The 18,462-nt window shown below is 40.0% G+C and overlaps 1 protein-coding gene across 3 annotated transcripts in view; it reads left to right on the top strand.

Annotated features, from left to right (window-relative positions):
• Positions 1-17,863, top strand: part of SUPT3H (SPT3 homolog, SAGA and STAGA complex component) — a gene marked incomplete at its 5' end in the record, with an annotated part of 232,500 nt that extends 214,637 nt beyond the window's left edge. For 2 of the 3 annotated variants that reach the window (XM_079970024.1, XM_079970025.1), the window contains one exon: positions 15,726-17,863. In XM_079970024.1, coding sequence (XP_079826150.1) covers positions 15,726-15,767 — 42 coding nt within the window. In that variant the 3' untranslated portion in view covers positions 15,768-17,863. The remainder of the gene's footprint in view (positions 1-15,725) is intronic. The other variant, XM_079970023.1, reaches the window with a different exon arrangement.
• Between the last annotated feature and the right edge of the window lie 599 nt (positions 17,864-18,462).

The following is an 18,462-nucleotide window of genomic DNA, read 5'->3' as shown; positions in this document are numbered from 1 at the left end:
AGCAGCAGCAACCTATGTTCATCAGCTTGATAGGAAAGGGTGTGTGTGTGTGTGTGTGTGTGTGTGTGTTTTTTTCTTGCAATCTTTCACTATTTGTCCTGGATTAGTGTGGCATTTTTACCCATCTTATGATCTTTGCAGTCTTCCAATAACTGGTCTTATACATAGTTGGAAAGTATCCAGTCCCTTTGCAATATTTTTGCGTTGTTGGGTGAGTAGACATTGTTTGTGGTCTAGTAGTACCAAAGTGCTGGAATGTAATCACATGACTGCTTGCTTGTGTGGAGGTAACTTAAAAGTTTACAAAGTGGCAGCTCTGACTAAATGAAGAGGCTGTTGTCTGTAGTCTCTGGTCATGAGATAAGTGTTATTATATTATGGTGCAACAACCACAGGAGTCAGGTAACTTTGGAGGAGCATGAAAATACTGAGTTTACTGTCTGTGGTCTTCTCTCTGTGTAGAAAATGCTGGTGTGATTCCCTTCTAAGAGGTCCCTGCATGGCCCCAGAAGAATTCAGAACCTTCAATAAATATGAGATATTGGGCTGTGTGTGTGCACCTTGTGTGTATTTGTATTTTAAACAGCATAGAAATAAAGCATATTGGTGTCCATTCAGAAGCCTAAAAGTAATCTAAAATCTACAGGCGTGTTCCCCCCATCCCGTCCCCATTTACACAGGGGTTCTGCTCCAGACCCCTGCATGCATAAGTGAAATCATGGAAGGTGGGGAGCACCTTCTCAAAACCTCTAAATCCCCCCTTTTTTCCTGTTCCCAAGTTCTCTCTCTCCTACTGTCTCTCCACACAACCCTCTCTTCAGCGGACGTTGCACGTGAGAAGAACGCAGGTTGGGGGGAGGGGAAGCCTGAATCAAGTGATGTTCTGACTAGTCACCTCAAAGAGAGAATGAATGCCATCAAACACTCAGTTCATTGTAAGGGCACAATTGTGTGGGCTGGGGAGGCAGGGAGAAGGCAAGTTATTGCACTTTTCTATACAGAGCCAGGCCTTAATAAGAGCACCTTCTTAGTTGGCGTGGGGCTTAAAAGTAGTTATGATGATAAATGCTCTGCATTTCTGCTTGCTTTTCATTTAGGACAAAAAGACCATTTTTACTGAATAAAACTGATTTTCTGCCCTGAGTCCTGAGAGGCCTGTTGGCATTCCTGATCAACACATTTATCAGAATATGTTCATTTATTTCAAGGTCCTTCTATGGGTCTCTTAGGCACTAACTACTTAACTACACATTTTCACCATTCAAGAGTGCAATGGCTGCACTACAAAGAGTTGCTGCATATTTCAGTAGGCAGGATATATAGTAAACAGTAAGTCTTCTGACTGAAAAACCCCTACAACGCAGATGAAGTTTGGACATAATTTATTCCAATTGCTCGAGCTTTCCATCTGAACATTTATAGAGACAGGGTGTGTGGGGAACCTATTGAATGTGGAGATGTGCAAATAATTAAAAGTGCTACTCTGAAAAACCAGCTCTATTTCTTCTTGCAATCATTATTGTTCTGTGGTGTAGGATATCTTTCCTGTCCAATATTTCATGGATATTTTTCCTCAGAGGGTCACAGTATCACCATCACCCATTTTTGGTGCGAAACAATTTTTTTAAAAAATTCTGATTCTGTGGTTTGCTCTCTTGGAAACAGACTGCCAGTTGTGCTAAATTAATGTGGAATATTTTCACATCTATTACCAGTTCCTTTTTTTTTTTAGGCTGCAGCAGGTTAAAGTTAGAGCTGTGCAAACTTTGAAATGCCAACATCCAAATTAAGCCTGGCAAACTCCCAGAAAAGTTAGGAGTTGGCAAATTTAAATCATTTTCAACTCCAGACTATTTTTTCCACCTTAGCTTTATGTCATCACATGGAAGTTAAAACCCAGAAATACCTGATTGTAACATTTCCAACTATTCCTGCCTCCTGGTTTAGTTGAGAAAATTCTCTTTTGTTTCAAGGTTTTAAAAGATTTCCTGGCTGTGATACTGCATGAGCCCTTTTCACATGTTCAGAGCAGGTGATGTCCGTAGGGGTACATCACCAGCTGAAGGTTTAGCAGTTAAAAAGAGAAATATGAAAGGAGAGTGGCCTACGTATTGAATACTATTAGAAGTAGACAAGGATAAGCCAACTTGAAAAAATATGATGAAATTAAAAGCCACCTGTTGGATTGGCTACAATATTTCCAGTTAAACCAAAAATTGGGTATAGATAAGAAGGAAGGTCTTGCGAAAGAAGCATCCAAATTTGAAATAATAATAATTATAATAATAATTATCCATAAAAAAGGAAAATATATTTCACGAATCTATGATTACCTTTTAGAATGGGAAGTAACAGAGGAACAAGTTAAAACTGATGGTAAGGTGGGTGCAAAACTTTGGGTACAATATCTATATGGAACAATGGGAAAGATTGTGGAGGGTAGATATTAAATTGTTATAATCTATATAAACAGCATGTTATAATCTTAGGGGAAACACCATGAAGATGCTATACAGATGGCACCAGACTTCTTTAAAACTTGCTAAAATGTACAAAGGCAGGTCACCAACTTGTTGAAGATGTAAGAAAGATATAGGGTCATAATACCACATGAGGTGGACCTATGAATTTTGGAGTAATATCTACAACGAATTCAAGAAATTATTTAAATTTACCTTTTAAAAAACCCCAGAGATTTTTCTACTAGGTATATTACCAACAGAAATTAAAAAGAATATAAGACCGAAAGAAGGGAATGTGTATTAAAGGTATAATTACGGATGATTGTCAGAGACGCTGAAGGAAGTCAAAAAACAGATATAATTGTTGTATGCGGGATTAAATGAATAATTGGATGGAAATTTATAAAATGTATAATAATAAAAAAAATTAAAAAATAAAAAAATAAAAAGAATATAAGACCATTGTTCATGTATGCAATTACGACAGCTAAAATACTTGTGGCAAGAAACTGGAAAAGTGAAACAACACCAATGATAACAGAGTGGCAGACACCTGCAACTAGTAAAACTGACGGGAAGCGTTAGAGGAACTTTAAATCAGAAAGTATATGGAGAATGGAGAATATTTAAGACTATACTGTACAAATAATACCATACTAGCAGAACGTGAATGATACCTATAGGTGAAAAAAATGTAATAAATATTTTGTCGGATTCTATGAAAATAATAAGATATAACATAAAACTGTGTGAGAAAACAATGACAGCATAAATAGTATAATGAGAACGATTGGAAGTTTTATATTCATTTTTATTTAATTGTTATTTGAAAAGATGTAGTTTCTTTTTGTATACAGTTTTTTTCTTTTCTTTCTTTATCTTGACTCTTTTCCCCTCCTTTTCTTTCTTTGTTTCTGCTGTAAATGATCGTTTATGTCTGTATTTTAAACCAATAAAGATTATTATTTTTAAAAATGTTGAGAGCATGTGTGTGAATGTGCTTGAGCAGGATGCTTGGGATCGGAGCAGCAGCCCTGCCTTCGGACGTACGTGAGTTCACTAGACTGTCTGCTCTCACATGGAGGCTTGGTCAGCAAACTTTCAAAAAGTTGTTTGCCCAGACAAGCTTACTTGTGTATTTTATGCGTGTAAGGACAGTGCAGGAAGTCTGGTGCAACCTGCCTCCTGATGGTGCCAAACACAAAACCCTGTGTTGCAAAATGTAACAGTCAACACAAATGCAAACACAACACGCCGGCTAATAACTGGTAGTGGATATATAATTAATTACAATGTCATTCAAAATATACTAATATGCCACGTCAAATGAGAAGTCAAACAAGTCAATGAATGGCGAGGAACGCCAAGCCGTCTCTCAAAGGAAGACGTCCCTCAGAAATCTTAAAAGGAAGTCTCAAGAGGACAGTGTGTCCGGAGTAATTCACTGTTTCGGAATAAAGTCTTCATCAGCGAATAATTATCAATGAAAATTTTTCATACTAATGGGAATCTTGCTAGTGGATCAGTGCTCACTGGATAGCAGCTCACTGATCAGCAGCTCCATTTATCCAGTGAGCCCTGATCCACTAGCAAGATTCCCACTAGTATGAAAAATTTTCATTGATAATTATAGGATGTCTTTCTTTGAGAGATGGCTTGGCATTCCTCGCCATTCATTGACTTGTTTGACTCCTCATTTGACTCCTATATATACAACAACTTACAGTCACTTCAAAATAAAAAAATTCCTTCCAGTAGCACCTTAAAGACCAACTAAGTTAGTTCTTGGTATGAGCTTTCGTGTGCATGCACACTTCTTCAGATTTGAAGGATTTTTTTTATTTTGTTTTGACTATGGCAGACCAACATGGCTACCTATCTGTTACAGTCGCTTGTATATTTTGTGAGATGTACTATATGATGTATACATTATTTTGAAGTGGCATATTGGTATATTTTGAATGACATTGTAATTAATTATATATCCACTACCAGTTATTAGCCAGCATGTTGTGTTTGCATTTGTGTTGCCCTGATTGTGCCAGGCAAGCCTCCCTGGGGGGAGCATTCCACAAATGGGGAGCCATTGCAGAAAAGGCCCCTTCTCATGTTGCCACCCTCCAGACCTCTCATGGACCCTCCTTTTATTCTGTATCCTGTATTCAAGATGGTGGTGTGATAAAAGTGACATTAAGATGCAGAACTGCAGAGAGAGAGAGAAAGAGAGAGAATGAGAATAAATCAGGATTGGGGAAAAGTTTTGTTTTTGCTTTTTGCTTCAACTTATCAGGAATGTAGAAACAGTTGTAAAGCATTTAAGGGTTGGGTAGGGGGAGAAAAGAGGTGTTAATTGTGTGCCATCTAAAGGAAACCCCCAATAAGACCATTCATTAAGTATGAGGTTTAACATTTCCTAGCTACATCACTGCTCTAGAACATATGATCTAGTATTAACAACATCATTCAGTGTTGCTTTTCACATGTCAAATAAAAATGCCACCAACATTCTCAGAATGAGAAAGTTTAATCTTCTATATAACATTCCTTGCATTTTAGATTGATTGCAATTTCCCCCCACTTTGGGATTAAAGTAGCAAATTCAACATCAGATGAAACATTATATTGAATCCTTTCCCAACTGAAGCTGAAAATAAATTCAGTAAGATGACTGTTATTTCCTTTTGGATTAGATCCTCTCACCAAAGGCATCCTGAGCATCAAGCGTACTATTACTGCGCTTGGATGAATAATGGTTTGGCAGTGCTGCTTAGGGGTTTGCTTGCTGGTTACAGCACTATCCCTGTGGGCAGAGCACCCGTCTTCCACAGCAGAGGAAGAGGATGGAATGTCGAGAAGGGTTAGGTGCCTTGCACAAAAGCAAACAAAACAGGCCGTTGCAGATTTGCATCCTGGTTCAATTGAGGAAAAGGATAGTTGCAATTAAAATATTTTTCCGTAGCTTTAACATATGTATTGAGCTGAAATGCCTTTTTCCTACAGCTATTCATATGAAAAGTTTGCTGGTAGATTGCCCTTATCTTATAGCGGAATTTATCAGTTTGCGTACTTAGCTGTTAAATTAACTAGGTCATCACCTTGGCCTTTAAATAACAGCAAAAATTAAGGAAAGCAGTGCTGTGCACTGATAGTCCTAGCAAAGGTTTATTTCACTGTACCATACATCCAGCATTACCCACCCCCACTCAGAGCCGTTATTTTCTAAATGTAATTTATAATGACTTTCATTTTCATCAGTGTTTGTTGCTTTCCTGCTGCTTGTTAGCTGAAATTAGGCTGACATGTTCTCCACTGAATGGCCAGAGCTAAAGCCACCCTCTCTCTGTTTCTGAAATACAATTAAATTTGAAATGATATAGTACAAGAAGTTAGATGTTGAAAACAGAGGTGAAAAAAACCGAACATCATGAAATGTCAAGCCACATTTTTGCAGGACTCTTTTTACTATATTTCCATAAATACTGAGGGAATTATGTTGCATATACTTGAAACTGTTTATTTTCATATTTGGCTTGATTTTCTAGCATTGAGAAAACCATGTCTAATGATCTTGAGCATTCTTGAAGAAAAACCCCCTTATATTTTACATAATGGTTTGCATGTGTGAGTTCCCTCTGGCAGGAACACTATAATTAGCTTGTCGTCCTCCTGAGAGGAGACTATCTGTCTTAAAGATACAGTGGTTAGTCTTGCCTGCTGGAATATTGCGATTCTATTTAAAAGCCAGAGAGCAAGAAAAGCAGCCTTTTTTCACTGATTGGTTGCTTTACATTGTGACTTGTTTTTGTCTGTTTTTTAAACTTAATCCTTTTTCACATTCATCTTTATTCTCTTTCTGTTTCTGTGGCTTCCACAGAACCAAAGAACAACTGAGTACTAACAGTTTTCTTCCTTTCTCATTCAGGGCAAAAAGGTCTTGGTTTCTTGAGATTAATAACGTAGCTTCATCTGAACTTGTAACTGTTTGAGTAGGCATTAAGAAATACAAAGTATAATAAAAAGGTTCTACATGAATCATAAAGTAGCAGATACATCTAAGACTCACTTTCCTAGTGGACTGTCCATACTCTTCCCCAGAGAGTAAAAATGTGGAACCTTATTTACTTGCATACCTTTTGCTGTAGCTTGCTAAAGTCTTGCTTCCCAGCAGTAACTGGGAATGATCAAATCCTTTCTGATTCTGTAAGCGCTGTGGCACCAATCCTGGCTCAGTTGCACTGGCTACCAATTAGTTTCTGGGTTCAATTAAAAGTGCTGGTTTTGACCAATAAAGCCTTAAACAGCTCAGGACCATAGTACCTCCATAATTGCCTCTCCCCGCATGAACCAGCTCAGGCCCTGCAATCCTAGTCTGTGGCCCTTCTCCACATGTCGCATCCACAGGAGGTGGCAACCCAAGAACAGGCCTTTTCATTGGTGACTCCCACTTGTTGAGAGGCTGTGAATACTGGAAATTTAATGTAATCTTTCAATATTCCACTGTAGTTCTCATTCACAGGTATTTGATTTATAAGTTGCAGATTTTCCATTTCCTTTAGCTTTTGCAATTTCCCATTGTAAATTTTTTTCAGGCAGGAGTGTTTTTTGCAATGTTTTATTTGGAAAAAACTACATTGTATATTTTGTGGGAAATATATATTGTGTGGGAGTGGGGGGGTGTAACTGTGCCATGGGAATGGTCATGCAGGCAGTGTCCTGGTGGATTGAGCCCCTGAAGTTCAATGCTCTAGCAATGGCTGTACAGTGGAACCTCGGGTTAAGTACTTAATTCGTTCCGGAGGTCTGTACTTCACCTGAAACTGTTCTTAATCTGAAGCACCACTTTAGCTAATGGGGCCTCGCCGGTGCCGCGCCGCCGGTGCATGATTTCTGTTCTCATCCTGAAGCACTATTTCTGGGTTAGCGGAGTCTATAACCTGAAGCGTATGTAACCTGAAGCGTATGTAACCCGAGGTCCCACTGTAGCTGTTTGGGTGGTCTTCTCACTTAGTGCACTAACCTTGTAGGACTCTAATACCAAAAGAGTAAAGAAGGAGTCACAGAGGGAGTCACAGAGGAGGGGAAACTGAAGAGCCCAGGGCTCGCCATAGGGGCCGGGCCATAGGGGCCCTGGGTGCTCAAGCACCCACAAAATTCCCAATGAGGGGGCTGGGCACCCACAAATTTTGGCAGTGGGCATTGTGGGGATGTGTGTCTGACATCAGCATGCCCAGTGCTGTGTGGAAGACAGTTGTATGCAGCAAAAACAAATGTGTCATGTTTTGTCTAAAAATGTTTTAATAATGTCTGCTAGTACTATACACTCTTTCTGACCCCATATCAGACCCCATATCTCAGTCCTAGGAACTTCTTGTCTTAATCATATTATTAACCATGTGAAGTGAAGTGAAATAGGAATTCTAAGCTGTCCGTAGTAGAACTGGTCATGTCTTTTAACATTCAGAGAACGTTTTTAGCAACTTTCTCCCAGGGTCTTGTAAATGATCTGAAAAAGTGTTTTTCTTCTGGCTCTTGAGCTCACCCTGGTTCTAAAAGAACATCTTAAATATAACATGTTCAGGTTCAAAATCCAAGTCTACGTACACATTCTCAAAAAAGAATTTTTTTGCCATTTCAGTTTGTTTAGGAGCACAGCTTGTGATTTTTATATTTTTATTTTTTAAGATTTGGCTCTAAGGAAAAGGCTATGCTGAGCATTTTCTTCCTTGCTAAGCTATGGAGAACTGGCGAGTCCTAAGCTGCGCAATATTAGCAGAGGCTGCTGTCGTGACCAGTTAGGCTATCGCTGGATACAGTCTACCATGTAAGAACAATGGAGAGTGGCAGAATGGCGTTGTGCTCTGCATATGGAAAGCATCTGCTGTTGGCATAGGATCTCCTCATAAATAAATGACGGCTGTTTTCGTAGTCACTTTAAAGTGTGTAATACAGGTCCAATGTATCAACTTGAGCTTGCAGAAATGTTGATTATCACCAGATTCTAGACATGGGCTACTCAAAGAAATGCCAAAATAATTGTTTCAGCCAGACAGACTTTAGTGCTTTGTACTGTGCAGGGGCAAATTTAATGCAAGCAAAACTGGGAGAGTCTATGGCAGTTAAAACTTTTCCAAAGCTAAAAGGAAACAAAACAATCCCTTACCATTTTATTGTGAACCTTTCAGCTGCAGTCCTCTGAGAGCTTCTCAGATTGAAACCAGAAGTGCAACCTGAAAATTAATATCAATTACTGAAAACAAAATGCCACATCAGTAATGTTAAAAGTCTGTTTTAAAACCCACAAACCCAAGGTAATTCAGAGCTACTGTAGGGCTAAAAATATGAGCTTGACATTCAAGAGTTACCACAAACTGCTTTGCAATCAAAAGCCAACAAGCAAAAAGGGAGCTGCAGTTTGGCCGAGATCGGTGCTGTTGTAGTGGCGAAGCTTTGTTCTGTGGTCCTGAACACACCAAGACCTCAGATTTCAGCTTGCGACAGCAGGATTCGTAGAAGTGACGTATGTTGCAAAACATACATGGAATATGTGATTTTCATTTAGTTCTGCAATATGCTTTAAATCCTTGTTCTTGGGAATCATCACATTCTGTTATTATATTAACAGAAGTGCTCATTTTGGAATTTAATGTATTTGACAATATGTTGACTGCACTGTCTTGATGGTTTTTGCTTTATTTTGCTTCCTAGTATCAAGTGTGCAAAAAACACATGCTTACTGAGTTTGTTGTTTTAACCAATTCTTGCATCCTATCGCCGCTCATCACATTTCAGCACATGTTCACCTGGCAGAGGTGAGGGGTGGGGTACAAGTCTCTTTCCTCTATTCTGGGAGTAAAAATGACAAGACCATTTTGAATGTGGGCACATATGTGCCTCCAACACACATTTCAATCAGAGTGGTTAAAATAGCTCCGAACGCTCACTGCATAAAGAATGGGGTGGATTGAATAAATTAGCAGAATCACAAAAGGAAACCACTCTAGGAAATAGTTTACACTTCATAATCACTGAAATACTCCAGCAAATGTGTCAATCTGTGCTAAATAAATATATTTGTTTATAGACATGTTCTGTATTAGCTTCCACTCTTGCCCAGGACTTTGCCAAACAAAATCCCACTAGAAGTAGGATGTTCACACCCGAGTAGGAGTTTCTTGGATAAATATTTTTTCTATATTGAGACCAAAACCACTTCTACAAATTTTAGACTTTGATTGAAATAGTATATTTCTTTTGGTTTTTATTTCTTCCCATCTCCGCCGCCACTGGCAACCCCTGGTGCATTACCTGAACTCCTCTTACCTCCCACTGCTCTGGTGAACAAGAGCTTCAGTGGAAACTGAGCACATGGGGCATTAATGAGCCTGAGCAGTAAAAGAACGAGACACACCCAAAGACTCTGCCACTCAAGGGCCATGGGGCCCAAGAAAAGCTTAGGACTGGATGAGTTACTTTCCCAACAAACAAGGTTTATCAAATGTGAAGGGAAAAAGTAGATGCAATAATGGGGTCACACCTTTCATAGAACATACGTGAGATAGGAAATTATATGTGCTTGCTTCAATATATAGGTGTTTCTCCTGTCATAATATTAAAAAGAGGAATCATTGCCTGAGTAGCCAGTAGCTGCAGCATCTAATGGAATATATCTATTTTTCTCCAAACTTTTTTCAGTTGCTTACATGAAAATTCCACTCCTGTCTGGAGTCCAGTAGCTGCCTATTTCAACATCCACTTCAGTAATCCTGGTATCTAGCCATAAGAAACAATGGGGAGAAATGGCCTAATGCAAATAATAATTATACGACATGCTATATTTTGAAAGCATTAAACAAACATTCGCCTTGTAATCCATTGAAACACTCTTGGGAAGTAATAGTATTCCTATTTTAAAGACAGGGAAACTGAAACGCCATAAAGGGTGAATGGTCTTTTGGAGGCCACACAGCAAGTAATGCAGTGCAGTTAATATTAAATCCCATCATCTTCTGGCTCTTTCAACCCACCCCCTCCCACCCAGCTCAGCTTTCTGAACCACACTGTTTCTCTTCCAAGCAATTTGCCTTAAAATACTCAACAGAGTCTGTCAGGAATAACAATAATCTAGGACACAGACTCATTTGTCTGGCCCTGGCCAGAGCAGAAAACTCCAAATAAATGTTTGTAAGCTAAATGAAACTTGTTGTATGCAGCCCTATTTAGTGGAGGGTCTAATCGGGCCACTACATGTACTAATAATCTTCAGTAATACTCTGTGGGAGGTCTTAATGTTAGTAGGCTACATGTTTTTATGCTCTGCCCTGATCCTTAAACAAAATCCAACTTTACAGTTTGCGTTCTTTCTCTGCTTCTCTCCCTTCAGGCTTCCAGCCTAACTTTATTTCCAGAACTTCTCTTACTCTGAAAAAATAAGTCTATTAAAGTTTGTGGCAGTGATGGGAAGAACTTTGCATAAGTATGTTTGTTTTGCAAAAGTGACTGCCAAGTATTGTTTTAGTTTCATTTTTTTAAGCTTCCCTCACCATTGTTTACAGTAGCCTCTGAGAAACTTACAATGATAGTCCACTCCATACCAATTTTCTTCTTTCTCCTTTTGGCAAACGTTTATGGACTATTCCCACACCTCAAGTTTTTACTGGAGGAGATGCCTTCATTCTTTCACCTTCTTTTCTTTCTTCTTCATGATGATATCAGACAAATTCCAGGAAGTGGGAACAGCAATTTGTTAAAGGCTTTTTGATGCAGTGTCATAAAAGGGAATTGAAGAACGACTAGGAAGCAAAATTATGCTATGCTTGCCTTAAGAGTCAATACAATATCAGTGGGGTGACGTAGATCATTTAGATAAACAAATAATGAGAATGTAATTAATTGTTACAGAGAAATGAATATGAGTATGATGAAGGTATTCTGTGATTATGCATATCCCTATTAGGTAACACGTCCTCTTGTGTTGACTCTTCTGATATTAATTCCCAATCCTAGTGGTATGTTTGCAATCAGAATATAATAGGTTAGATCCACTTTGAGATGACTCCCAAATCTACACTCACTTGCACTTGATCTGCTTCCATGTGCATTGAAAGCAAATATGAAATCTAAATAATTTGTGACCCATCAAGGTGAATGTAGCCCACCAACCGTGCGGAGAAAGGCAGAAGCAAGGCGGTGGGCCATCAGCCATGGCTCAGCCTGGGGCACAATTGTACAGACCTGACGTGTGCTACCAGCTATTGCTAGGTTAAGCCCAGCCTCCTTTTATTGCTATGAAAGTGTTTGCTACCTTATGAATGAAGAGGACCTCTGCATGGGCAGAATTGTTGGAGGTGGGGTTTGCAAGCCTGCCCCTCCCCACTGTAAGCCAGCGTAGGCTCATGAATAAGGCTTGCATGAATAAGGTGATATTATTTATTTAATAAAATTTTATTTCATATAATTTATATACTGTTTGATAAAACCTCATTGATTAGGAGAGAAGGCAAGAAATAAAGGTAAAGGTACCCCTGCCCGTACGGGCCAGTCTTGACAGACTCTGGGGTTGTGCGCCCATCTCACTTAAGAGGCCAGGGGCCAGCGCTGTCCGGAGACACTTCCGGGTCACGTGGCCAGCGTGACATCGCTGCTCTGGCCAGAGCCAGAGCCGCACACGGAAACGCCGTTTACCTTCCCGCTGGTAAGCGGTCCCTATTTATCTACTTGCACCCGGAGGTGCTTTCGAACTGCTAGGTTGGCAGGCGCTGGGACCGAGCAGCGGGAGCGCACCCCGCCGCAGGGATTCGAACCGCCGACCTTTCGATCGGCAAGTCCTAGGCGCTGAGGCTTTAACCCACAGCGCCACCTGCGTCCCCTAAATGTTGACTTTGACCTCCTCCTCTTCTCACTTGTGTGTTCTTTGTCACACCTGCTCATGTTTAAAGTCCAGAAGTGATCTGTTGTTCAGTGGTGGTTGCACACTGCCCAGGTCATTACATTTCTATTAAAGTTGATTGTTGCTGAGTAAATGTGTGGTTTGCAACTACTGAAGCTGTAACTGACTGAGATGCACAGTAAAGCAGAATGGCTTTGAGGCCGTCTTCCAAGCATGTTCAGCTCCTCTGTTGGCTAGCAAGGCTGATGTTACACCTTAATATATGCTATTGTTGTACGGTGTATTTTGGGTCTATGGGCCACAATAAAGCTGTGCATGTGGTTTTAAAGGGGGCATAGGGAAGACTGGATTCTTTATGACCTGAATCCGACTTGTGTTTATGTGGCTGCCAAAATCTCATCCCCCAAACTGTGGAGAATTCAACTGTTTAATCTGAATCCAAGTTTATTCTCAGGTTCATTTATCTCAATATAGGCTGCACAGTAGCTTTAAAGGTTTTATTTGTGTGTTAAAGGTTGTTGCTGTGGTTATAAAACTGTTTAAATTTCAAGGTCAAGAAGGAAAATACGTTATTTTGCATGGAATTCGTAATGTGAACTCCAATAGCTTGGGCAGGCTGCAAAGCTATGGCATCTTTGGACTTGTGGTTCTTGTGGTATATTGGATCTCTTTTAGTCATTTAAGGTCTGGCCTGTGTTTGACTATTTCATTCTCGGCTCTTAATTTTTATGACATTGTCTTGCTATTTACTTCAAAAAATGCTCTTATGTTCAAGCTTATATTATTTGCCATGTAGTGATTAATTAATACACTTACAACAGAATTCTGTAGGGCTTATTCCGAGGTAAGTGTGCATAGAAATTCATTTTTTTAAAAGTGAATACTGAAGCATCACATATGCGTTCTCTACCCATCCTTGGAAAATAATAGAAAATGTGCCCTACACATATAATAAGATTTAAAAAGATACAAAAAAATGAATATCAATAACAGCAACAACAACAAAACCCATTGGTTGGCATCCGTCTCTCAGGAGACAATGGAAGAGTGTTCCTTCAGGGGTTGGATAGTTACAGTGCCTGTTGTGACTGTAGAGACCAATAACCCCAACAGTCCCTCCTAAATAATATCCCAGCCCAAGATTCTGTTCAGCAGCCTCAGCTTTTGTAGCTGGAGTCAGTCCAGGCAGTGCCCTCCCAGGCCAGGTAGGAAAAAACCAACAAGGCAGGCAGCAGGTCTTTCAGGACTCACAGTCAATATTCAAAACCCTTTGGTGCTCTCACCCCAAAGAGACTTTCCTAGTGCCCACAATGTTGAGTTTGCACCAGCCAAAACCTTTATTTTATTATCCCAGTGCTTTGCAATAGCTATTTTGTCATTGGATTATGATTGTGTGCTTTTATATTTTGTTACATTTTTGTATTTCAGTAAATGCCCTGAAAACATTTTTGAAGGGTGATATACAAATCCACTAAATAAATAAATACATTTTAAAAAACAAACAAACCCTGAGCCTTCCATCCCCTCATCATTAGTGACTCAGGCCAGTTGTTTCAGTCTGGAGATCAGAACAGAGAAATGCAGAAATACCACCTACTTCCAGAGTGGTCGACCCTTGTCTTCCTTGGGTGATGTGTTGAAGAGCGTATGGACAGGTTGTCTTGGAAGTGGCAGGTGCCTCTCAGAGAGGGAGGACCCAGCAGCATTTATGCTAAAGAACTCTGTAGTGCTCTGTTTTGTCCCTTGTTATTCAAGATCTATGAAAAGCTGCGCAGATGTGCCACTGGGGTAAAGATTCATCAATATGCCCCATTCATTCTATTTAGGTGAATCAGTGAATGTTTTAAATCAGTGTGCAGAATCAGTAAAGAATTGAATGGAGGCTCATAAATGGAAGCTAAGTCCTACTCTTGGTTGGCAGGCTGTTTGACATGGAAGTGGTAGTCAACCAGTATTGGCTGGTTTTGCACTGCCCTTAGAGATCAATGGCTATCTTTGGTTGGGACTGCCTCCAAAAAGTGCTTTGAAACTTCACTTGGTCCAAAATGTTGTAAACTGGGACTCACAGTGGGGAACATGTTTCACCTTTGCTCAAAGACCTTCATTGCCTTCCAGATTGTTTCTGAGCACAATTCAAAGTGATGGCTTTAACCTGCAAAGCCACCAAAGGTCAGGGACCAAATGAGCCAGTCTGTCAACTAAAACGATCATCTCTGTTTGTGTTCCCTTTAGAGCTAGCTGCTGCAAAAAGGTGGCCACAAACGTATTTGAGATGCTGATTAAATTGTGTACTTCCTTCCTCTAGCAAACCCAGTCAACTCTTTTGCTAGCTTTAAGGCAGCAGATTGTCCCATTTCCCCAACCTTTTAACATCAAATGACTTTTTGATCTGCTCATTTGATTTTTATCCAACTTTTTTTAACCATTGTTGATGCTTTTGTATGTTTTTAATTGGTTTTGTAAGCTGCCTTAGAGGACCTTGTTGAAAGTTGGTGTAAGGTAAAGGTAAAGGTACCCCTGCCCGTACGGGCCAGTCTTGACAGACTCTGGGGTTGTGCGCCCATCTCACTTAAGAGGCCAGGGGCCAGCGCTGTCCGGAGACACTTCCGGGTCACGTGGCCAGCGTGACATCGCTGCTCTGGCCAGAGCCAGAGCCAGAGCCAGAGCCGCACACGGAAACGCCGTTTACCTTCCCGCTGGTAAGCGGTCCCTATTTATCTACTTGCACCCGGAGGTGCTTTCGAACTGCTAGGTTGGCAGGCGCTGGGACCGAGCAGCGGGAGCGCACCCCGCCGCAGGGATTCGAACCGCCGACCTTTCGATCGGCAAGCCCTAGGCGCTGAGGCTTTAACCCACAGCGCCACCTGCGTCCCCTTGAAAGTTGGTGTAGAAATCTTTAAATATACCAGTCTTCAACATACAGCTTATCTATTTTGAGTGTGAACAATATTAAAAATATGAAAACCAAGGTGGATGGATTTGAATCTAGGAGACTAGGATTAGTTCCCATGAAGTCTCTGTCAAGGAGAGTCTCCTGGAGTGAAGAGATTGCATGGATTTATAAAGGATAGAAAAACTACAATAATAGTCATTCTGACCCCCATGTATTGGGTAATTAACAAAACAGGATGTCATATTTTTGCACATGTCCTGGAATAGTATCACTAACCACTTGTGAACCACACTGAGCTTTTAATAGAAAAAGTGGTTGCTTAATGCTTCCTCACCAGAAATATTGTGGAAGCATTCTAATGCTTGCTGTTAGATTGCAGCCAGAATGGTCTACAAAACAGGAAGAAAGCCTTGCTCTGCTCTCTGCCTCTTTTCCTTGTTTAAGTTGATGTGATAATTCATTACAGATTTTCTTTCTTTGACAGAGCGCCTACCGCAGAAATGGGATGACTTTTCTTGCTTGCTAATATGGATGTGGCTACAGTAACAGGAAAGACCATGTTATATTAAGGTGATTCCCCCTCCCCGCATGACACCCTTCGGGGGGGGGGGGGGGTAAATAAATAAAAGTTCCAGCCAGCATGTGTCTGCTGGTGAGTGGGCTGGTTTGTTGTGACTATCAACTGGCTGACTGTCTCTTTTTTCAGCCCCCACCCATTGTTACTCTTCTTTCCTAAATGGAACATTTAGGCAATTAATGGCAGGATGTTTGGGCTATTGTGTAGGTGGATGAGAATGCAGTATCCCTTTTGTTAATTTTAGTTCATCACTATATATCCTTTTACATAGCAGGGCAAAAAGAAGCCAGCATATGGTTTATTTTTTGTCCATTAAACGGCAACTGATCTTTCTTTTCTATTTTCTTTCCTTCTTGCCAGGAAAAGGTTTATTTAGGGGTGTCAGTTAAAGTACTTTTGGGGGGCAGAAATTCCTAGTAATTAAGCATTCAGTGTCCGTTGAAAACTGGGGTACTGTAGCAGTTATGCCCATGAGCTGTGAGCCAGGAAGTCCTTACTGTGACCTTTAAGCTGAGCTAAGAACTCACCAATCTTAGCTTCCATCTGTGATCATTATAATAATTCTGGTTTACCTTGTTTGTTTTTTGAAAAACAGTCTTTTCCAAACTGTGAGAGAACTGCTATTGTAGCATGACAAAATTATTATTAAATAAATAAAGCCTCCTGCGAGGCCAAACCACACACCCACTACGGATGTCCTTAGGCGAAAGTAATTATGGTGCAGCGCTGTATCAGGTGTAATTGAAGCATTTATCATCATTCCTGGTGCGGAAATGCTGCCTAGTTTTCCACCATCAGAGAAGGCAGCCCATTATGTCTCTAAGGTGAGGCTCCTTCAATCAGGACACACACTCAGAGTGGCGAGTCATGCATAGACACAGGGAGTGGACTCCTTGAAAAGCAGGTAATTGCTCTGTCACACTTTTAGAACACATTTTCAGTTGCAAGAGTGAAATGTGCATACAGTTTTAATACAGAATAATAGAGGGGGGAACTATGCTTCACTGCTAAGAATAAGATAATGGAAGTTCTTCAGACACTTGAGGGAAAGCTTGCACAACCTAGTAGAATGATTTTAGTGACTTTGTATTCCAGTGGGGACTGCCTCCTTCTTCTCATCCAGCTATGGAATGCAGATTGCCAGGGAACATGTGGAGCTTCCCATGCACATTCCATGGACACTTTGGTTTGTGCCATTTCTGCTTAAAAAAATAAATGTTTAGAGGTACTCTCATTTTCCTACTTGTATTGAAATACTGCCCCTCAATGAGGCCAAATTTAGATTCACAAAATGTTTAGGTGTATGCGTACCCCTGCATCCTCCCTGAAAAAAGCAGTGCCTAGGCCCATGGCAGGGGTCAAATGGAAGGCTTTTCTATTTGAGGTAAACAAGGCCAAGTCACAGTGACTTTCAAAAATCAATATTAAGATTTAAGGTTTCCTAAGGAATGACATTGCTGAAAGCAATCAATCTTACTAGGCTTACTTTGCCTCAAATGTCTCATTCGTGTTTTCAGTATTTTTTTCAGTGAAATGTATTAAGCTCTATGTCTATTGAGCAGCAAGTGTGTTAGAGCCAACTAAATGGAATTCATGAATTCACTATCTGCTAATTTGTCTGTACATTCATACAGTAAATCTGTGGTCTTCATGACGACTATAGCAGTACCTAGTACAAATTCTGGAGTGAGGTCTGAACGTGAAAATTGTTCTGGTTATCGTTTTGGATGGGAAGCGCATTGAATGTTTCACTTAAACTCTCCAATATCAACCCATTGGCAAGCGCTGCTGCAGCAAACTTAATCAAAGGACTGAGAAAGATTGCAAACAGAGGACATTCACAATCAATTAAATAAAGGAATGATTTATTATATATACCAACCTTATCACTGGACAGTTTTCAAAACTGGGTATTCTTGTGAATTGTATTCTACTGTACGAACTGGCAGAGTTGTAATTTTAAAAAAATCCATGTCATTTTCCTGGAACTAATCTGCATGTTAAAGAACTAAAAATAATATGTACAATAAAGAAGAAGAAACATTTCTGATGTTCCGTCTATGCTTGCTGAAATGTATGATTAAACTTTTCTTTTTATCATGATTTCTTATTTTTCTTGGCGTCCATAATGATGGAAAATTATATGCTTGCTGTAAACATCCAGACTATTTAAAAGGACACCAGCATTTATTGTATTTGGTTTCGATCTGCAGGCATATAAGCAAATGAAAACATTTTGGGCCAAGAATACTGGAATAAAAATTCCTTCTGTAGCTGTATCTTTCCCAGATTTTACATTTGTTTTTAAAAAAGTGCATCAGCAGAAAAAGCGCTGGCATGCCTTTCTTACTGGTACACTTACAACCCCAGAGAATGAAAAATCAACATATATTTCTCTTAGAAATATGACAGATCATGTTTTTGTTGGTCTGCTGTATATTTGTCTGTCTTGAACAGTCTGACAGGCAATTATTTATAAAATCTAGGTTTGTTCAAGAAACCCATATAATAACCTTTCTCTTCTCCAAGAAGCAAAAATTATAAGGAAGCCAAGAAGCAAGAATTACAAGGAAAACAAGCTACACTTTGTCTCACTTTCTTGGACCAGCCTGTATATATTCGCATAATGGGTGAATACAGCATT

Source organism: Podarcis cretensis (assembly GCF_951804945.1).
Source record: "Podarcis cretensis genome assembly, chromosome: 3".
Taxonomy (NCBI): domain Eukaryota; kingdom Metazoa; phylum Chordata; class Lepidosauria; order Squamata; family Lacertidae; genus Podarcis; species Podarcis cretensis.
The sequence above is the reverse complement of the archived record's forward strand: the minus strand, read 5'-3'. Positions and strand labels throughout refer to the sequence as shown.